Here is a 15,355-nt window from a genome sequence, read left to right as displayed (position 1 = left end):
GGGCTTCCCACTCTCCAAGGAATTTACAACAAGCGGTGCATGGGCAAGGCTAAGAGAATAATCAAAGACTCCAGCCACCCAAACAACTGCCTCTTTGAACTGCTGCGGTCAGGCAAGTGATACCGGAGTCTCATGGCAAGCACAGAGAGACTCAGAAGGAGCTTCTATCCCCAGGCCATCAGGATGCTCAATGAACAATGATTGAACAATGAACAATAACAGGCCATCAACACACCCACAGCACACACACACTCACTTTAAATAAACAACACACTATAGCACCCACTTTACCACACTTTACATTTATATTATTGGTAAGGGAATTGCACATCTCTCATTCCTTATTCCTTATTGCACCTCACCACCACAAGCTAAGCTATACCTCACCATTTTTGTACCAGATGTACCTACTGTATATAGAGGTATACTGAACAATTGTTGTTTACACTTGTTTTTACTTGACTTCTTGACTTTCTATTTTATACTTATTTATACGATCTTGTTATTATCTAGAACACTCTCGGGAGCAAAACAGAAAGAAACATTTCATGCAAAGTATTCTGTATTTCTGTATGACAAACAGTGTTGGGACTAACGCGTTACAAAGTAACGCGTTACAGAAACGAAGTTACTTTTTGCCGCAACTAGTACTCTAACGCATTACTTTTGAAATTCAGTAACGCTACTTACGTTACTGAATGGTTCGTCACTGCGTTATTTGCGTTATATACGGCGTAGATTGATAGCGAGCGGTAGTGATTATTATTATTATTATTATCCTCATCCCCACCCGCGTAGAATGATACGAGGCGAGTCTGGCCACTGGCCAATCAGAAGTGCGCAAGAAATGCGGCTACGGAAAGAAATAGACCCTCTCTATTGTAAACAAAACAAACGCTCGCTATGAATCTATATAAAAAGAACGCAGTAACAAACTAACAAACCATTTAGCAACTACTTGGAGAGATAATTAATATACAACATGGAAACGAGATAAAGAACATGTTTGAGGCGCTGCTGGAGTCAACTGGACTAACGTAACGTTACTACATCTCAACCACCGCAGACTTTGGTGAGTCAGTGCAATGTGTTCACTGAAACTCAAGTTGATCAACGGATTTTGACTGTACGAAATCTGCCAGGGAATCTCATAATACTAATCAAACAATATAAATATAGTCCTTTCATGCACAATTGATATCCTAACTATTCTAACGTTGCAATGCTTTGATTGATATCGTAAACAACGTTGCAACTTGCAAGATGGTGAATGAATGAATGAATGAAAACTTTATTTAACAGATTGCAGAATGGGTACAATACAGTACGACTCAATACATACAATTGTTAAGGGGATGCAGACCTGAGAAAGACGTTTGTCTTGTTTCCATCAGGGTCCCCCATTTTCAATTCATATAGACATTTATGACATACACAACATACATGACATTTATGGCATAGGGACATATAGGTATTTATGTACATGGGTACCCCGGTCGTATAGTGTATCTTGTAGACCAGGCCCATTGCAAGTTGCTGTACTCTGTCGTCTACTCTAAGCCATCCTAGGTTGTCAAAGTGGGCAGGGGTGAGGTGGGTTCTGGGGTTCAGGTCAAGTAGTAGTCTGACCAGTTTGTTTTGTGATGTTTGTAATTTTGTTTTAAGCGCCTTTGAGGTGCTTTGGTACCATGAGGTGCACGCATAGTCATAGTACCCTTGAATTATAATGGTTATAATGAAACGCTCCGGCGACATCAAGGCTGTTCCTTCAACCGGCGCACTTCTTATTATATGACTCGGGACAACATTTGTTTGTGTCAGATTTGTGTTTGTATCTAGACCACATTGCTTAGCAGAGTTCGGTGATGTGAATGGAAACTGTCAAGTTGATCAACCGATTTTGAGTACTATAGGGCATGGGACTCGGGAGCAATCTTTTTTTTTTATCTTTTTTTTAAATAACTAAATAGTTACTTTTCACAGTAACTCATTACTTTTGGGTGTAAGTAACTAGTACAGTAACGAAGTTACTTTGAAATGAAGTAACTAGTAAAGTAACTGAGTTACTATTTTTCAGTAACTAGCACAACACTGATGACAAATAATAAAGAAACTTGAACATATATGTTATGATGATTTGAAAATGGGGGACCCTGATGTAAACAAGATGAAAGTCTTTCTCTGGTCTGCATTATGGAAGTGAATCAATGAGACGAGCAGACGGAGTATCGAGTCTCTGAACTTTACTTCCAAACAAATCCAACAGAACCAAGGTACAGCCACACCCTTAAGTCAACTCCCTCCTGTCACTCAATCAGTGTCCATTCTGAAGTGAGACACCTCCCTCTAGTGTCCACCACACAGGCCCCCCCCGAACATTCAGAATTGACATTCAGTGCAACACCAAACAAACGGAACTGAACACAACAAACCCCCAAAAACAGTGCACCCAGTGTCTTCAGTCTCTTTTAGGAGGTCTGACCACGCGGCCATAACGACTGTATTTAACAGTCACAGGGAACGTGGAAGGGGAAAGGGTAAGGGTAGGGGCAGGGGGCCGTCCCCGCCGCCGCCGCCGAGGCTTCGCCGGTGGAAAGGTAGGGGTAACAACGGCCGGAGGGCATGGGACAGGGGAAGACTTGGGTGGCCGGCCCCGGCGCCGGGGCTGAGCCAGCTCCACCGGCCCATTTGGGACCACATGAGCAGGCTTAAGACGATCGACTGAGATCTGCTCCTTATTCCCCCCCATGTCCACCACAAAGTACTTGGGGCCCGGCTCGAGGACGCGGAAGGGCCCGTCATAGGGAGCCTGCAGTGGAGAACGGTGGGCATCATGACGGATGAACACATACCTCGCAGTCATCAGGTCCTTAGGAATGTAGGACTGGGGAAGGCAGTGATGTGTGGGAACTGGGGCAAACACCCTCGCTGCGTCCTGGAAGGCAGATCGGTGAGCTGTAGTGGACCAAGGGGCAGAGGAACCAGGAAGGAACTCCCCTGGGACCCTCAGCGGTTGACCAAAAACCAATTCGGCTGAAGAGGCCTGCAGGTCTTCTTTAGGGGCAGTACGCAGGCCCAACATGACCCACGGAAGACGGTCGACCCAGTTGCCATCTGTGAGCGTGGCCCGGAGAGCGGCCTTCATGGATCTGTGAAAATGCTCACACATGCCGTTGGCCTTTGGGTTGTATGCTGTGGTACGATGGAGTTTCACCCCAAGTCTCTCAGCCACGGTGCTCCACAGCTCAGAAGTGAACTGGGATCCCCTGTCCGAAGTCAGGTCCAATGGCGTGCCAAACCGAGTGACCCAGCCGAAGATAAACGCCCGAGCCACCTCCGCAGCCGTTGTTGATGACAGGGGAACAACCTCCGGCCACCTGGTGGTCCTGTCCACCATAGTGAGGAGGTGTGTGAAACCCTGAGACGGGGGAAGTGGGCCCACCAGGTCCACGTGGACATGGTCAAACCGCCTCTCTGGAATGAGAAACGGCTCCAGGGGGGCCTTAGTGTGACGATGTACCTTGGCACGCTGGCACGCCACACAGGAGGCCGCCCATACTTTGACGTCCTTCCTAAGGCCCGGCCAGACGAACTTGGCCGCTACCAGCTTGACCGACGCCTTTACCCCAGGGTGTGAAAGGGCATGAATAGTGTCAAATACCCGGTGGCGCCAGTTAGTTGGAACCATGGGGCGGGGCTGGCCAGTGGAGACGTCACAGAGGAGCGTGGCGCCGCAGTCGTGAAACACCACATCCTCAAGTCGAAGTCCTGTCACAGCCGTCCTGAACGCCTGAAGGTCTGAGTCGGTGAGCTGGTCAGCAGCCATGGCAACATAGTCGATGCCCAGGTGCACAGGACTGACGCGCGCCCGGGAGAGGCAGTCCGCCACCTGGTTGTCTTTACCGGCTACATGCTGGATGTCGGTAGTGAACTCCGATATGGCGGAAAGTTGGCGCTGCTGCCGCCCCGACCATGGCTCCGTGGTCTTGGCCATGGCAAACGTTAGGGGCTTGTGGTCGACAAAAACTGTGAACTTGCGGCTCTCCAGCAAGAACCTGAAGTGACGTATGGCGAGGAAGAGGGCCAGGAGCTCCCTGTCGAATGTACTATACTTCCTCTCGTTGTCGCGCAGCTTCCTACTGAAGAAGGCCAGAGGCTGCCAGGCGCCAGCCACCCACTGCTCGCACACCGCACCTACTGCATAATCGGAGGCATCGGTGGTGAGGGCTATAGGAGCAGCAGGAGATGGGTGTGCCAGCATGGCAGCGTTGGCAAGGGCAGCCTTAGAGCCCTCAAATGCCTGGACCCGCTCCGGGGACCAGCCCACGTCATCGTTGGCTCTCTTCCCCCTCAACGCCTCGTACAGAGGTCTCATCAGGTGAGCCGCATGGGCTATAAACCTATTGTAAAAATTAACCATCCCCAGGAACTCCTGGAGAGGTTTGATGGTGAGGGGGCGGGGGAAAGCAGCAATTGCCTCCACCTTGGCGGGTAGAGGAACAGCCCCCTGGGAAGAGACATGGTGGCCCAGGAAATCCATGGCCGGCAGGCCAAACTGACATTTGGCCGGGTTCACGATCAGCCCATGCTCGTTGAGCCGCTCGAACAGTTGACAGAGATGTCCCCGATGCTCCTCCACCGATGCACTGGCTACCAGGATGTCGTCCAGATAAATAAACAAAAATGACAGGCCTCGCAGCACAGAGTCCATCAGCCGCTGGAATGTTTGCGCTGCCCCTTTAAGGCCGAATGGCATGCGCAGGAATTCAAACAGTCCAAACGGGGTGATAATGGCAGTCTTGGGCACGTCGAGCGGATGGACCGGTACCTGGTGGTAGCCACGCACCAAATCTATTTTAGAAAAAATGGTGGCGCCCGCCAGGTGGGCAGAGAAATCCTGGATATGTGGCACTGGGTACCGGTCATGAGTGGTGATGTTATTTAGGCGACGGAAATCACCACACGGACGCCACTTCCCGTCCGCCTTGGGGACCATGTGTAGTGGGGAGGCCCAAGGACTGTTGGACCGGCGCACAATGCCGAGCCGTTCCATTGTGGCAAACTCCTCCCTGGCTATTGCCAGTTTAGCAGCATCCAGGCGGCGCGCCCGTGCATAAACTGGCGGGCCCACCGTTGGGATGTAATGTTCCACCCCATGCTTGGCGACAGAGGCAGAGAAAGTGGGGACAGTCAGAGCAGGAAACTCAGCGAGGAGGCGCTGGTACATATCGCCTGTGGCGAGCATATTGGCCAGGGCAGGCGGCCCCGGCCCCCCTAGTGTGCAGGGGTATGTGTCAAAGGACACAGAGCCAATCAGCCTACGGTTCGCAACGTCCACTAACAGTCTGTGAGCACACAAAAAATCCGCGCCCAGTATAGGCACCGACACTGAAGCAATAATAAATTCCCAGCTAAACTGCTGTCCATGTAAACACATAGTCACGTACCTGGTACCAAACGTACGGATGGAAGTCCCATTAGCCGCGTCCAGGGGTGGTCCATGACCGGTTCCCAAGGCGTCCGTGGCCGACGCAGGCAGGATGCTCCTCTGGGCGCCAGAATCCACCAACAGACGCCTTCCAGACAACGTGTCCTCGATAAACAACAGCTCGTTGATATTGACGCCAGCGCTCATAGCCGCTAACGAGCGCCGGCTCTCGCGTTTCCCTGGTTACCAAAGGTGCATGGTGGAACACAGCTCTTCGCTTTGTTGCCAAAACGGCGATGATAATAACAAAGCCCTCCATCATCCCTCTGTGTCTGATCCCTGCGATCAGCCACCCGATCAGACACAGCAGCCACACAGTACTGACGGGAGGCCAGTAGTATCCTATCCGCCTCCTCTGCCAATCCCCGGTAATCCTTGGTGCGCACGAGAGGCGAGCTGGCCAGAGCCGTGCGCACCGGAGTCGGGAGTTGACGCAGGAACAGCTGCACAAAAATAAACGTAGCGTCACCTGAACCAAGCAGTGCTAGCATGTTCTCCATCAGTTCTGTTGGTTTACTGTCCCCCAATCCGTTGAGGGACAATAGGCGCTCCGCGCGCTCTGCATCTGACAGCTGGAAAATGCGCAACAGCTGTTCTCTGAGCGCGTCGTATTTGCCGGCTGCTGGCGGCTCTCTCAGGCATCCCATCAGCCGGCGTGTAGTGGAGGAATCCAATGCCGCCACAACATGGTAATATTTCGTCTCATCCGACGTTATTCCGCGGAGGTGAAATTGTGCCTCGATGTGCTGAAACCACGGGGCCGGGTCATGCTGCCAAAACTCTGGCAACTTGACTGTAGCTGCATACACTGCGGGAACCACAGCCGGTGGATTCTCGTTATTGCTCATATTTCACACGTTTAGGGTCACCACTGTGGAAGTGAATCAATGAGACGAGCAGACGGAGTATCGAGTCTCTGAACTTTACTTCCAAACAAATCCAACAGAACCAAGGTACAGCCACACCCTTAAGTCAACTCCCTCCTGTCACTCAATCAGTGTCCATTCTGAAGTGAGACACCTCCCTCTAGTGTCCACCACAGCATCCCCTTAACAATTGTGTGTATTGAACTGTACTGTATTGTACCCATTCTGCAATCTGTTAATAAAAATTTCAATCAATCAATCTCCATTTTCGTTCAGCAGCTCTACAGATTCTCTCGTCTAAACAACACTGCTATTATTTAACCATGAGATTTTGTCACGTGACTTTTTTTTTTTATACCTTTAACACATTCAGGGCCATTTGGATCCGTCTAATATCACTCTAGACGGCCAGCATTTCTAAACAGACTTGCATAGTTCGTGGGGCTGTTTGTAGAGCTAAATCAATACTTTATAGTATTGCTATCTGTCCATTCTCATTGTCAATTGAGACCATAAACCGTCCCTTCAAAATGGCTTAAAGAAAAAAAAATCTCATCAATACGTTCTCATTTTATAGCATCTTGAATATAAGCGTTATATGGGATTTGGACTAGTATATTTCCTGGAAGGCGAGAGACAGGCTGCTAAGCTAATAACATTAAATCGAACAGCGTTTAGGCTATACAGAAGCTAGAGTTAAAAATCAAACTGCATATGATCGATATGATGGTCCACCATGAATGCATGAAAGGGGGGGGCGGGGGACGTCGTTTCTGATTATTGATTACCAATAACCGCGTTAGCCTCAGTAGCCACATTCGCTGATCGGGTGGATGGCTATCATAACAAGGCCTGATCAGCATGTCATTTACGTGAAAAATATCTTACCGTGGGCCGGTTGGATCCCCCAAAGGATTTCCCAGTTATCGATCGCCATCTGGTAGATCGATATGTCCATTGGCTGATCATATATTCCTTTACTGCACACTGAAATCCGCGTCCCAAAACGTATTCGTGCTACAGGCTATAGGCATAGCTTCATGTTAGCAGAAAACTACATTGGAGATCCAGAAAAAACAAGACAACTTCTGCCACAGGGAACACTGCATTATCAAGATAGCGCCCCTAAGAGGATCTGGCCGGTAATGCACTTTTTCGAATTCAAAGAGTAGGGTACTTCTGCAGTGCTGCTCGGTGACATTGAGTAGGATATTACAATGGAATAAAAGCCAAAACAACCTTGCCACGGACATGTCCGTGGATGGCCCTCTAGCGGTGGATCCGAAACACGGACATCTCCGTGGTTGGCCGGGAAACGGTTAATGGCGTGACAGCATCCAGTGTATATGATAGGGTGTTGTTGAGCTTTTCAACCATGCAGTTTAACTCATTGGGGGCCAATGAATATTACATGTTTCACCGCCAACGCTTGAGCGCCAAACACGTAATAATACGTTTTTAGATCCTTTGATCTTTTTCCTCTTCTAACCGTCCCTGGCGCCTATTGCTTATTAACAGCGGAGCAGTGCTGCCGTTGCTTCCGCGTTTTCCCTGATTGGCTGCGACACGCCCCGCGGCAGGCGCGGCAACCGCAGAGCGGAGCGGCAGAGCTTGCGGCATTATGTAACCGCCCTAATCCGCCATGATTTTCATTCGAAGCTCAGCTCACCTGGCAGCGCAGCGGTCCTGCGGTCCGTTGTTGACAAGTTCGAATCCCATAAAAAAAAATGTTTAACGTGTATTCTTTCGCCGGTTAAGGTTAGGCATGGTTAAGGTTAAGGTTAGGCATTGTTTCGGAGTTGGTTAAGGTTAGAACGGTTAAGTTTAGGCGCTGTTAAGGAGCTGGTTAAGGTTAGAGTTTGTCTTAGAGAATGGCAATATTCTTTCTATGGTTAAGGTTAAGGTTAGGCATGGTTAAGGTTAAGGTTAAGGTTAGGCATTGTTTCGGAGTTGGTTAAGGTTAGAACGGTTAAGTTTAGGCGCTGTTAAGGAGCTGGTTAAGGTTAGAGTTTGTCTTAGAGAATGGCAATATTCTTTCTATGGTTAAGGTTAAGGTTAGGCATGGTTAAGGTTAAGGTTATGGTTAGGCATTGTTTCGGAGTTGGTTAAGGTTAGAACGGTTAAGTTTAGGCGCTGTTAAGGAGCTGGTTAAGGTTAGCGTTTGTCTTAGAGAATGGCAATAGACAGCCTATTTCCGCATTGCCGCTCTCTCGCGCTGCCGCGGTCACATGGTCAAATTGTCACATTCTTGCACTCCTCCGCTGTTAAAAAGCAACACGCGTCCCTGGCTCGTTTGCCTATGTTGGAATTGCAATGCCGATCGAATATCACCAGATGGCAGTATCGCCTACCTTTGAACTGGAATGGCTTGGTGTGGATACATGTTTTCCTTCTTTTTGGTAAGGGCTCCTCCTCCTCCCTGAACAGAGATTCACAGTGATCGCCTTGCAATTCCGTTGCCGAAGCCTATTTCCCATCGAAACGAGTAGACATAATACACTGGTAATCGCGATGGCGATGCGATCACTTGGAATTCGCTGCTGTCGGGACAAAACCTCATAACTCCATTTTTTGAATAATTTTTTTATTATATAAATCAACTCCGTAGATCATCCTCCATATGTGTGTGTGGGTTTTACAAAGTTTAAACAATGGGAAAGCATTAAACCGATCATCTGTCTAAACCTCCTAACTCTATTCACCCTCAAATCTGTGTTAGTTTTTTTCATCTGCTGAAAAGTTGGGTTTTTGGAGTTATGAGGTTTTGTCCCGACAGCAGCGAATTATTCTTTTTGGAATACCTTCTGGCTAAGGTAAGGTATATTCTATGTCTATTTTACCGAACTGAAACATGTTTTTCTAACTGATCACAGTTTTGTGTTTTACCGGGCGTAAAACATGCTCAATCACAGTTTTGAGTTAAAACGACCCCCCCCCCCCCCCTTGATGATTTTGTGAATGCACATATGTACATGGTATATACCTTTGATTTGGGAGTATTTGGGGTTTCAGGGGCTCAACCAAAGCGGTTTGGGCTTATTGCATAACACGTTTTATCTCGCGATCTATGGAAAAAGACTGGATTATCTTGGAAATGGGCGATCTTTTGCGTGTAATAAACTACAACCTACAGTGTGTAGAAACAAATGCTTTTTTACATGCTGGACTAGACAGTGTCTGTCAAATGAGCCATAATATTGTCTCCATAGCTATAATATAGAATATACAATAACGGCGGCCGGGTAGCGCAGCGGACTAAGCGTCCGTCTACCACCACAGAGCCAGTGGGATCGAATCCGGCTGTGGTGCCTCCGGCTTGGCCGACTGTCCATACTAACAATTGGCAGTGTTAGCGGGTGGGAAGCCGGCGTAGGTGGGTCCTGGTCGTTGTAAACAGCGACTCCTACAGTTCGTTCGGGGCGCCTGCACAGCAAGGGAAGGATCTGTGAGAGGTAGTGTGACCTTCCACACGTTACACTCTCCCAGTGAGAGTCTGCGCTGCCAGGTGAAAAGAAGTGGTAGGCTGGCTACACATGTGTCGGAGGAAGCATGCGATAGTCTCCGCCCTCCCAGACAGACGGTAGGGGGTAGAGTGCGCAACGACCAGGAAGGGGATTGGGAATTGGCATAACGACTAACATTGGGATGGGAGAAAAACGGAAAAAGGGGGGAGAAAAGATTTTAAAAATATATATATAATATACAATAGCTCCGCAAATATCGTGAAATATAGTGAAAAGGGTCAAGAAAAGCTGGCGCTAGTCTGTGCAGATGAGGAAAAGGGCATGGCCATGAATGAGTTAAAGAGCAGTCCAGGCTGGATGTTTCAGTTAGTGTCTTCTAGTTCACTTCTGCCATGTCATCTAGTACTCTTTGCTTTACAACGGTTACCGTTATTGTCTGTTAAATTTAGGTTAGCATAAAAAAATACACAATGATGCTCAGATATAGGTCATTCGATTACTGATACTTTATCAATGTTCAACCTTGTTGTTATCACTAAGTCTAGGGTGTTACCATGTTGGTGAGTGGGTTAATTTACATTGTTGTATTAGCTCAAAGCTGTCCTATAGCTATATCCGCACGATTACGTTTACAGTAGTTCTTGTTTATTTATTTGTTTATTTATTCACTGTCATTTGCAGTGTTTGTGTAGTGCTCACGATGTCTCGTTGAGTCATGACTATAAATGTAAAACGTAATTGTTAATGATATAAATATTGTTGCATCATTGTCACAATAACCAATGATTTCTCACAAATTAAGCCGTTAAGAACACAGGCGCACACATGGGCGGCTGGGTGGCGCAGCGGACATTGCGCTCGTCACCAACGCAAGAGACACCGGGTTCGACTCCGGCTGTCGATGTTGCCTCCGGCTTGGGCCAGCCGTCATACTAACTCAATTGGCAGAGTTAGAGGGTGGAAGTCGATGGGTGGTAATCTGGATGTTGTGGACAGCGACTCCTACATGTCGGTTGGGGATGCCTACACAGCAGAGACAGGAAATGGCGGGGGTAGTGTGAGCCTCCCACACGTTACACCTCGCCAATGAGAGTCCGCGCTGGCAGGTGAAAAGATTCGACAGGCTGCCTCCTCGTGTACCGGAGGAGACACGTGATGCAAGGCTTCTATCCTCCCTACAACCGGCCAGTGGGGGGCATATGCGAGCAACGTTAAAAAAAACAGGGGAGGGAAGAATTGGCACAATGGAATTGGGATGGGAGAAAAATTGAAAAAAAAGTGGATAAAAAAAAAAGAACACAGGCACCAGTCTGTCCGACTTACGACTGCCTTTCCGCGTTTGTAAATCCTGTTTGTAGCTACGAACGAATCTCCAAAAAGAAACCATTCGATCATGCCAAAATCGGTCTGAGAAGTTCGTAAGTGGAGTTACGAAGACATTTGTTCATAACTTTCTCGTAAGTCCGTTTGAGCATGAGGTCCAATGTTCCTGGGAAGGTCAGTCATGATGACTTTTTTAGAGGTAAAAACCAGGTTAGTCATAGTAAAGTTGAGTCTTCAATAATAACTGTCAAACTAAATTAAAGTGTGCAAAACAGTTTAGAGCCTTGGGATATGCGTGAGATTATGTTTTTTTTTTTTATCTACTTTTTCTCCCATTTTTCTCTCATCCCGATTTCGCATTGTCCAATTCTACCCTCCCCTGTCTCGAACGCTGTTAGGCCATGCCTCCCACAGGTCGGCTGCAATGTGGACCAAGCCTTATCACGTGTCCCCTCCGGTACACGAGGAGGCAGCTTGTCGCATCTTTTCTGTACAGCGCGATCTCTCAGCGGCGAGGGTCTGCGTGGGAGGGACACGCTGCCCTCGTTGCTTCGTGATTCTACTGCACAGGCGCAACAACCGACCTGTAGGAGTCGCTGTCCACAACGTCCGATCCCCACCCGCCAGCTTCCCACCCCCCAATACTGCCAATTGTATTAGTATGAACGACCAGCCAAGCTGGTAGCAATGCCGAGAGCTGGGCTCGAACCCAGCATCTCCTGCATTAGTGGCGAGCGCCTTGCCCACTGCGCCACTTAGCCGCCCGCGTGAGATTATGTTCAAAATAAATAGCCCTTGTTTTTTGACGAAGTGCCCCTTTAAATATAAATTCTTTGAAAACCATGAGTCATTTTAGGAATATTCTTTAAATCTTTTTAAGACTTTTTTGTAGTTGTAATTGTTTTAACCAATATTGATGCTTGTGTGTGTTTTTTATTGACTGATGTTGTGTTACATTATGTTTTATTTTATTTATTTACGTGATGTAATCTCAGCATCAATGCATTCCTGAGAGTGAACTAAAAGTAGAATGAAAACAGCAGGAATGGCTCCTTCACCCACCTGTCCTCCCCACTCTGTCTGGACTGCCTTGCAGCAGGAAGGGGAGGGGCTCTGACCCCCTAGCCATGCTCGCACGCGGCCACGGTCAAAACTAACCGGCTTGCACGCCTGTCCGTCAGGAGCGGAGGTCACCCACTGGTCATTGGAGAGCCAAGTCCTACCCTCCCTCATCCTGACTGGACAGAAGGCCTGTTGCGGGGTCAGAAACACAGAGATATGGACAAAGAGTCAGACACAGGGCTGTGGACTGAAGACCAAGATCTCCTCACTTCCTGTAATGAAACGGTTTCAGCCACTACCGTCCGGGAAACGGTACAGCAGCCTCAAGGCCCGGACCAGCAGATCCAGGAAATGTTTTTCCCCCCCAGGCAGTCAGACTTGTGAACCAATAGCACTAAGGACCTGTGACGGAGGGAAAACAGTGCTACCATACAGCTGTCACTGCTACTGATTCACACACAATACTGACCTGCACATACCATTTATTTGCACACAGTACACGTATAATTTCTATTTAATATCTGCTCTATTTGCAATCTTATTTTTTGCACACAGTACACATAATTCCTATTCCTATTATATTTGTACTATGCAGCTATTTTAAATAGTTTGTATTGTTTATAATGTTCTTATTGTCTGTACTACTGTGTGATGTTGCTGCTAGGAGGCTGAGGAGCCAAGAAACAAGAATTTCACTCCTCTACTGTAAAAGGTCAGGGATGTGACAAATAAACTTGAAACGAATGCGTCACGTGAGCTACACATGACTTACTGGTAGACTTACTGCCCACTGAGACAGGAACTGTTCCATTTTCAACCCATTGGCGCACATTTTAACACGTTATCTTCCTGCATCAGAGTATCTGTGGTGTTATATATATATATGGGTTATGGGTGGAGGCCTGAAAACCTGCTGGACATGACTGGTATTACAGAGGGCGGTAGAGTAATGAGGGGGGTAAAGTATTGCAGACATTATTATATTTGTAAATAAACACCGCCAGGAGAGATGGATGATTTGAGGTGATGCTGTCTCTCCCCCTATACCTCAGTGGCGAATATTCATGGAAGCCAAGGGAAGCCAAGCTTCCCCAAAAATATAAACAGTAAAAAAAAAAAAAAAAAAAATCTTTTTCTTTTTTTATAGTTTATAACACAGAGATGAAAAATAATGATTTTTTTATTATTGTAATCATTTTCTCCCTCCTGGAGAAATTAACCGAACGAGCGAAACTGCGCCCACTCTAACACTGTCACTGACTGAGGCAGCCCATAGTCTGCCAGCCTGGTAGTGGTACCATTATTTTGATTGACATTTGGAGGCTTTTGGACGCTAGGCCGTTTTTTGTTTTGTTTATTCCTCCTATTGCTTAATTATTAGCCAATAAGATTCAAGCTGGGTTGGGCTTAGCCCCTAAGCCTTAACACGGCCCAGCTTGGTTCTAGGTATGGGAATATATATATCAAATCACATTAAAATCGAAACGTGACCAAACGTCATTGCTTCGCGGGCACTTTAGAATGATCTAGTACTGTACATAGCGTTGCAATCATGGAAGAAGGAGATATTGTCGACTAGCTGGCTTGCTAGCTAACATTATGTAACGTTATGCGACCATTGTTTGATTGATTGAAAACTTTATTAATAACGACGCAATGAAGGATATAGCACTAGTTAGAGGGGAAATTCGGATTCCTCTCGGATTCATTCATTGAGCAGCAACTTATTTTTCACCGGCGGGACCTTTACTGCTGCACAGCACACCACTGTGGATATTCTGCAACAAATATATCTGTCCAGGAGCACCACATAAGGTAAGCCTGCAATGCATAGGTATAGATAACATTCCCATCATAATTCCCATGGCTGGTGTTGCTATTTTACAATGCCAGCTTGTGAGAATTCGTTGTAGCCAGCCAGCTAGCGTTGATGCTATTCAATGCTATCATACCCAACTAACGTTAATGCCATTCAGAATTTATTAACATAGCTACAACAACACAGTAACGTTAATATAATTACATGCATCATTGTTTACAATGAACGGTGGGGCTAATCGAAAGGACTGGACACGGACAAGTTAAACAGCAATCAATAAATTTAATACAACAGGTAGTTCGAGCTGCACTTTCGTGCCTATACGACCACACCACAGCCACAGGGATATAATGGCTTTGACGAGCTCTCTCTCTCCTGCCGATTAAATTCAGCAGCTCTTCCTATACCTCGAGTGCCTGTAGTAGCTGCCTGCATTTGCACCACGGCGTCCATCCCTGCTGCTAGCTAACGTTAAAACCAACAAACACAGAACCGGACACACAAGCAGATATCGAAGCATAAATACTTCCGGTCGGGGGGTTTCAAAATAAAAGAGCGACGTCTAAAGCACCGGAAATACGTTTATTTTGTACATTATCTAACGTTAAAACGAACCTAAACTAACATTACAACTAACCTTAGGTTTGAGTTAACGTTAGATAATGTACAAAATAAACGTATTTCCGGTGCTTTAGACGTCGCTCTTTTATTTTGAAGCCCCCCGACCGGAAGTATTTATGATGCTTCGTTTTCTGCTTGTTATCAATGGGTTGGTTGAGAAGGGAAGTTTCATCTATCTAGGGAACCTAGCTACATCCGGGGTACAATGTTGCATAGGCTGCGCGTCGATGTTGCAGAAGCATAAAGGCAGAGTGTCTGCAACACTGTTGCGTTGTCGATGTTGTGTTGCAGTTGCTTTGCAGTTGCTGTAGCATGTAGAGGCCTTTAGGTAGTAGTAAGATTACAGTGTAAGGTAGTAGTAGTTATGATTACAGTGTAAGGTAGTAGTAGTTATGATTACAGTGTAAGGTAGTAGTTGTTATGATTACAGTGTAAGGTAGTAGTAGTTATGATTACAGTGCATCGCAGACACGAAAGGGGCTAGGTCAGGGGTGGCCAACCCGCGTCTCTCGAGCCGCATGCGGCTCTTTGCCCGTCAATGTGCAGCTCTTCCATTCATAATTTTTTCTTTATTTTTATTTTTTTGTCACTCATTCCATAAGGACGTAGAATAAACATTTACAATTTTTTTTTAAATGGTCCATTTGCATGTTCTTGGTATCTGAATCTAGGGACATATATGGATCAGTGTCAGAAATAGTGTGTCTGTTAC

At 46.9% G+C, this 15,355-nt stretch overlaps 1 protein-coding gene across 3 annotated transcripts in view; it reads right to left on the bottom strand.

The window, feature by feature from the left end:
* Window positions 1-15,355, bottom strand: part of LOC311241494 (nesprin-2-like) — a 292,203-nt gene that overhangs the window by 70,518 nt on the left and 206,330 nt on the right. For 2 of the 3 annotated variants that reach the window (XM_084330341.1, XM_084330342.1), the window contains exon 10: window positions 12,204-12,392. In XM_084330341.1, the coding sequence (XP_084186467.1) occupies window positions 12,204-12,392 (189 nt within the window). The remainder of the gene's footprint in view (window positions 1-12,203; window positions 12,393-15,355) is intronic. The other variant, XM_084330343.1, reaches the window with a different exon arrangement.

Source organism: Notolepis coatsorum, assembly GCF_963971535.1.
Source record: "Notolepis coatsorum genome assembly, chromosome: 1".
Classification (NCBI taxonomy): Eukaryota; Metazoa; Chordata; class Actinopteri; order Aulopiformes; family Paralepididae; genus Notolepis; species Notolepis coatsorum.
Note: the sequence above shows the minus strand (reverse complement) of the source record. Positions and strands in the feature narration are given on the sequence as shown.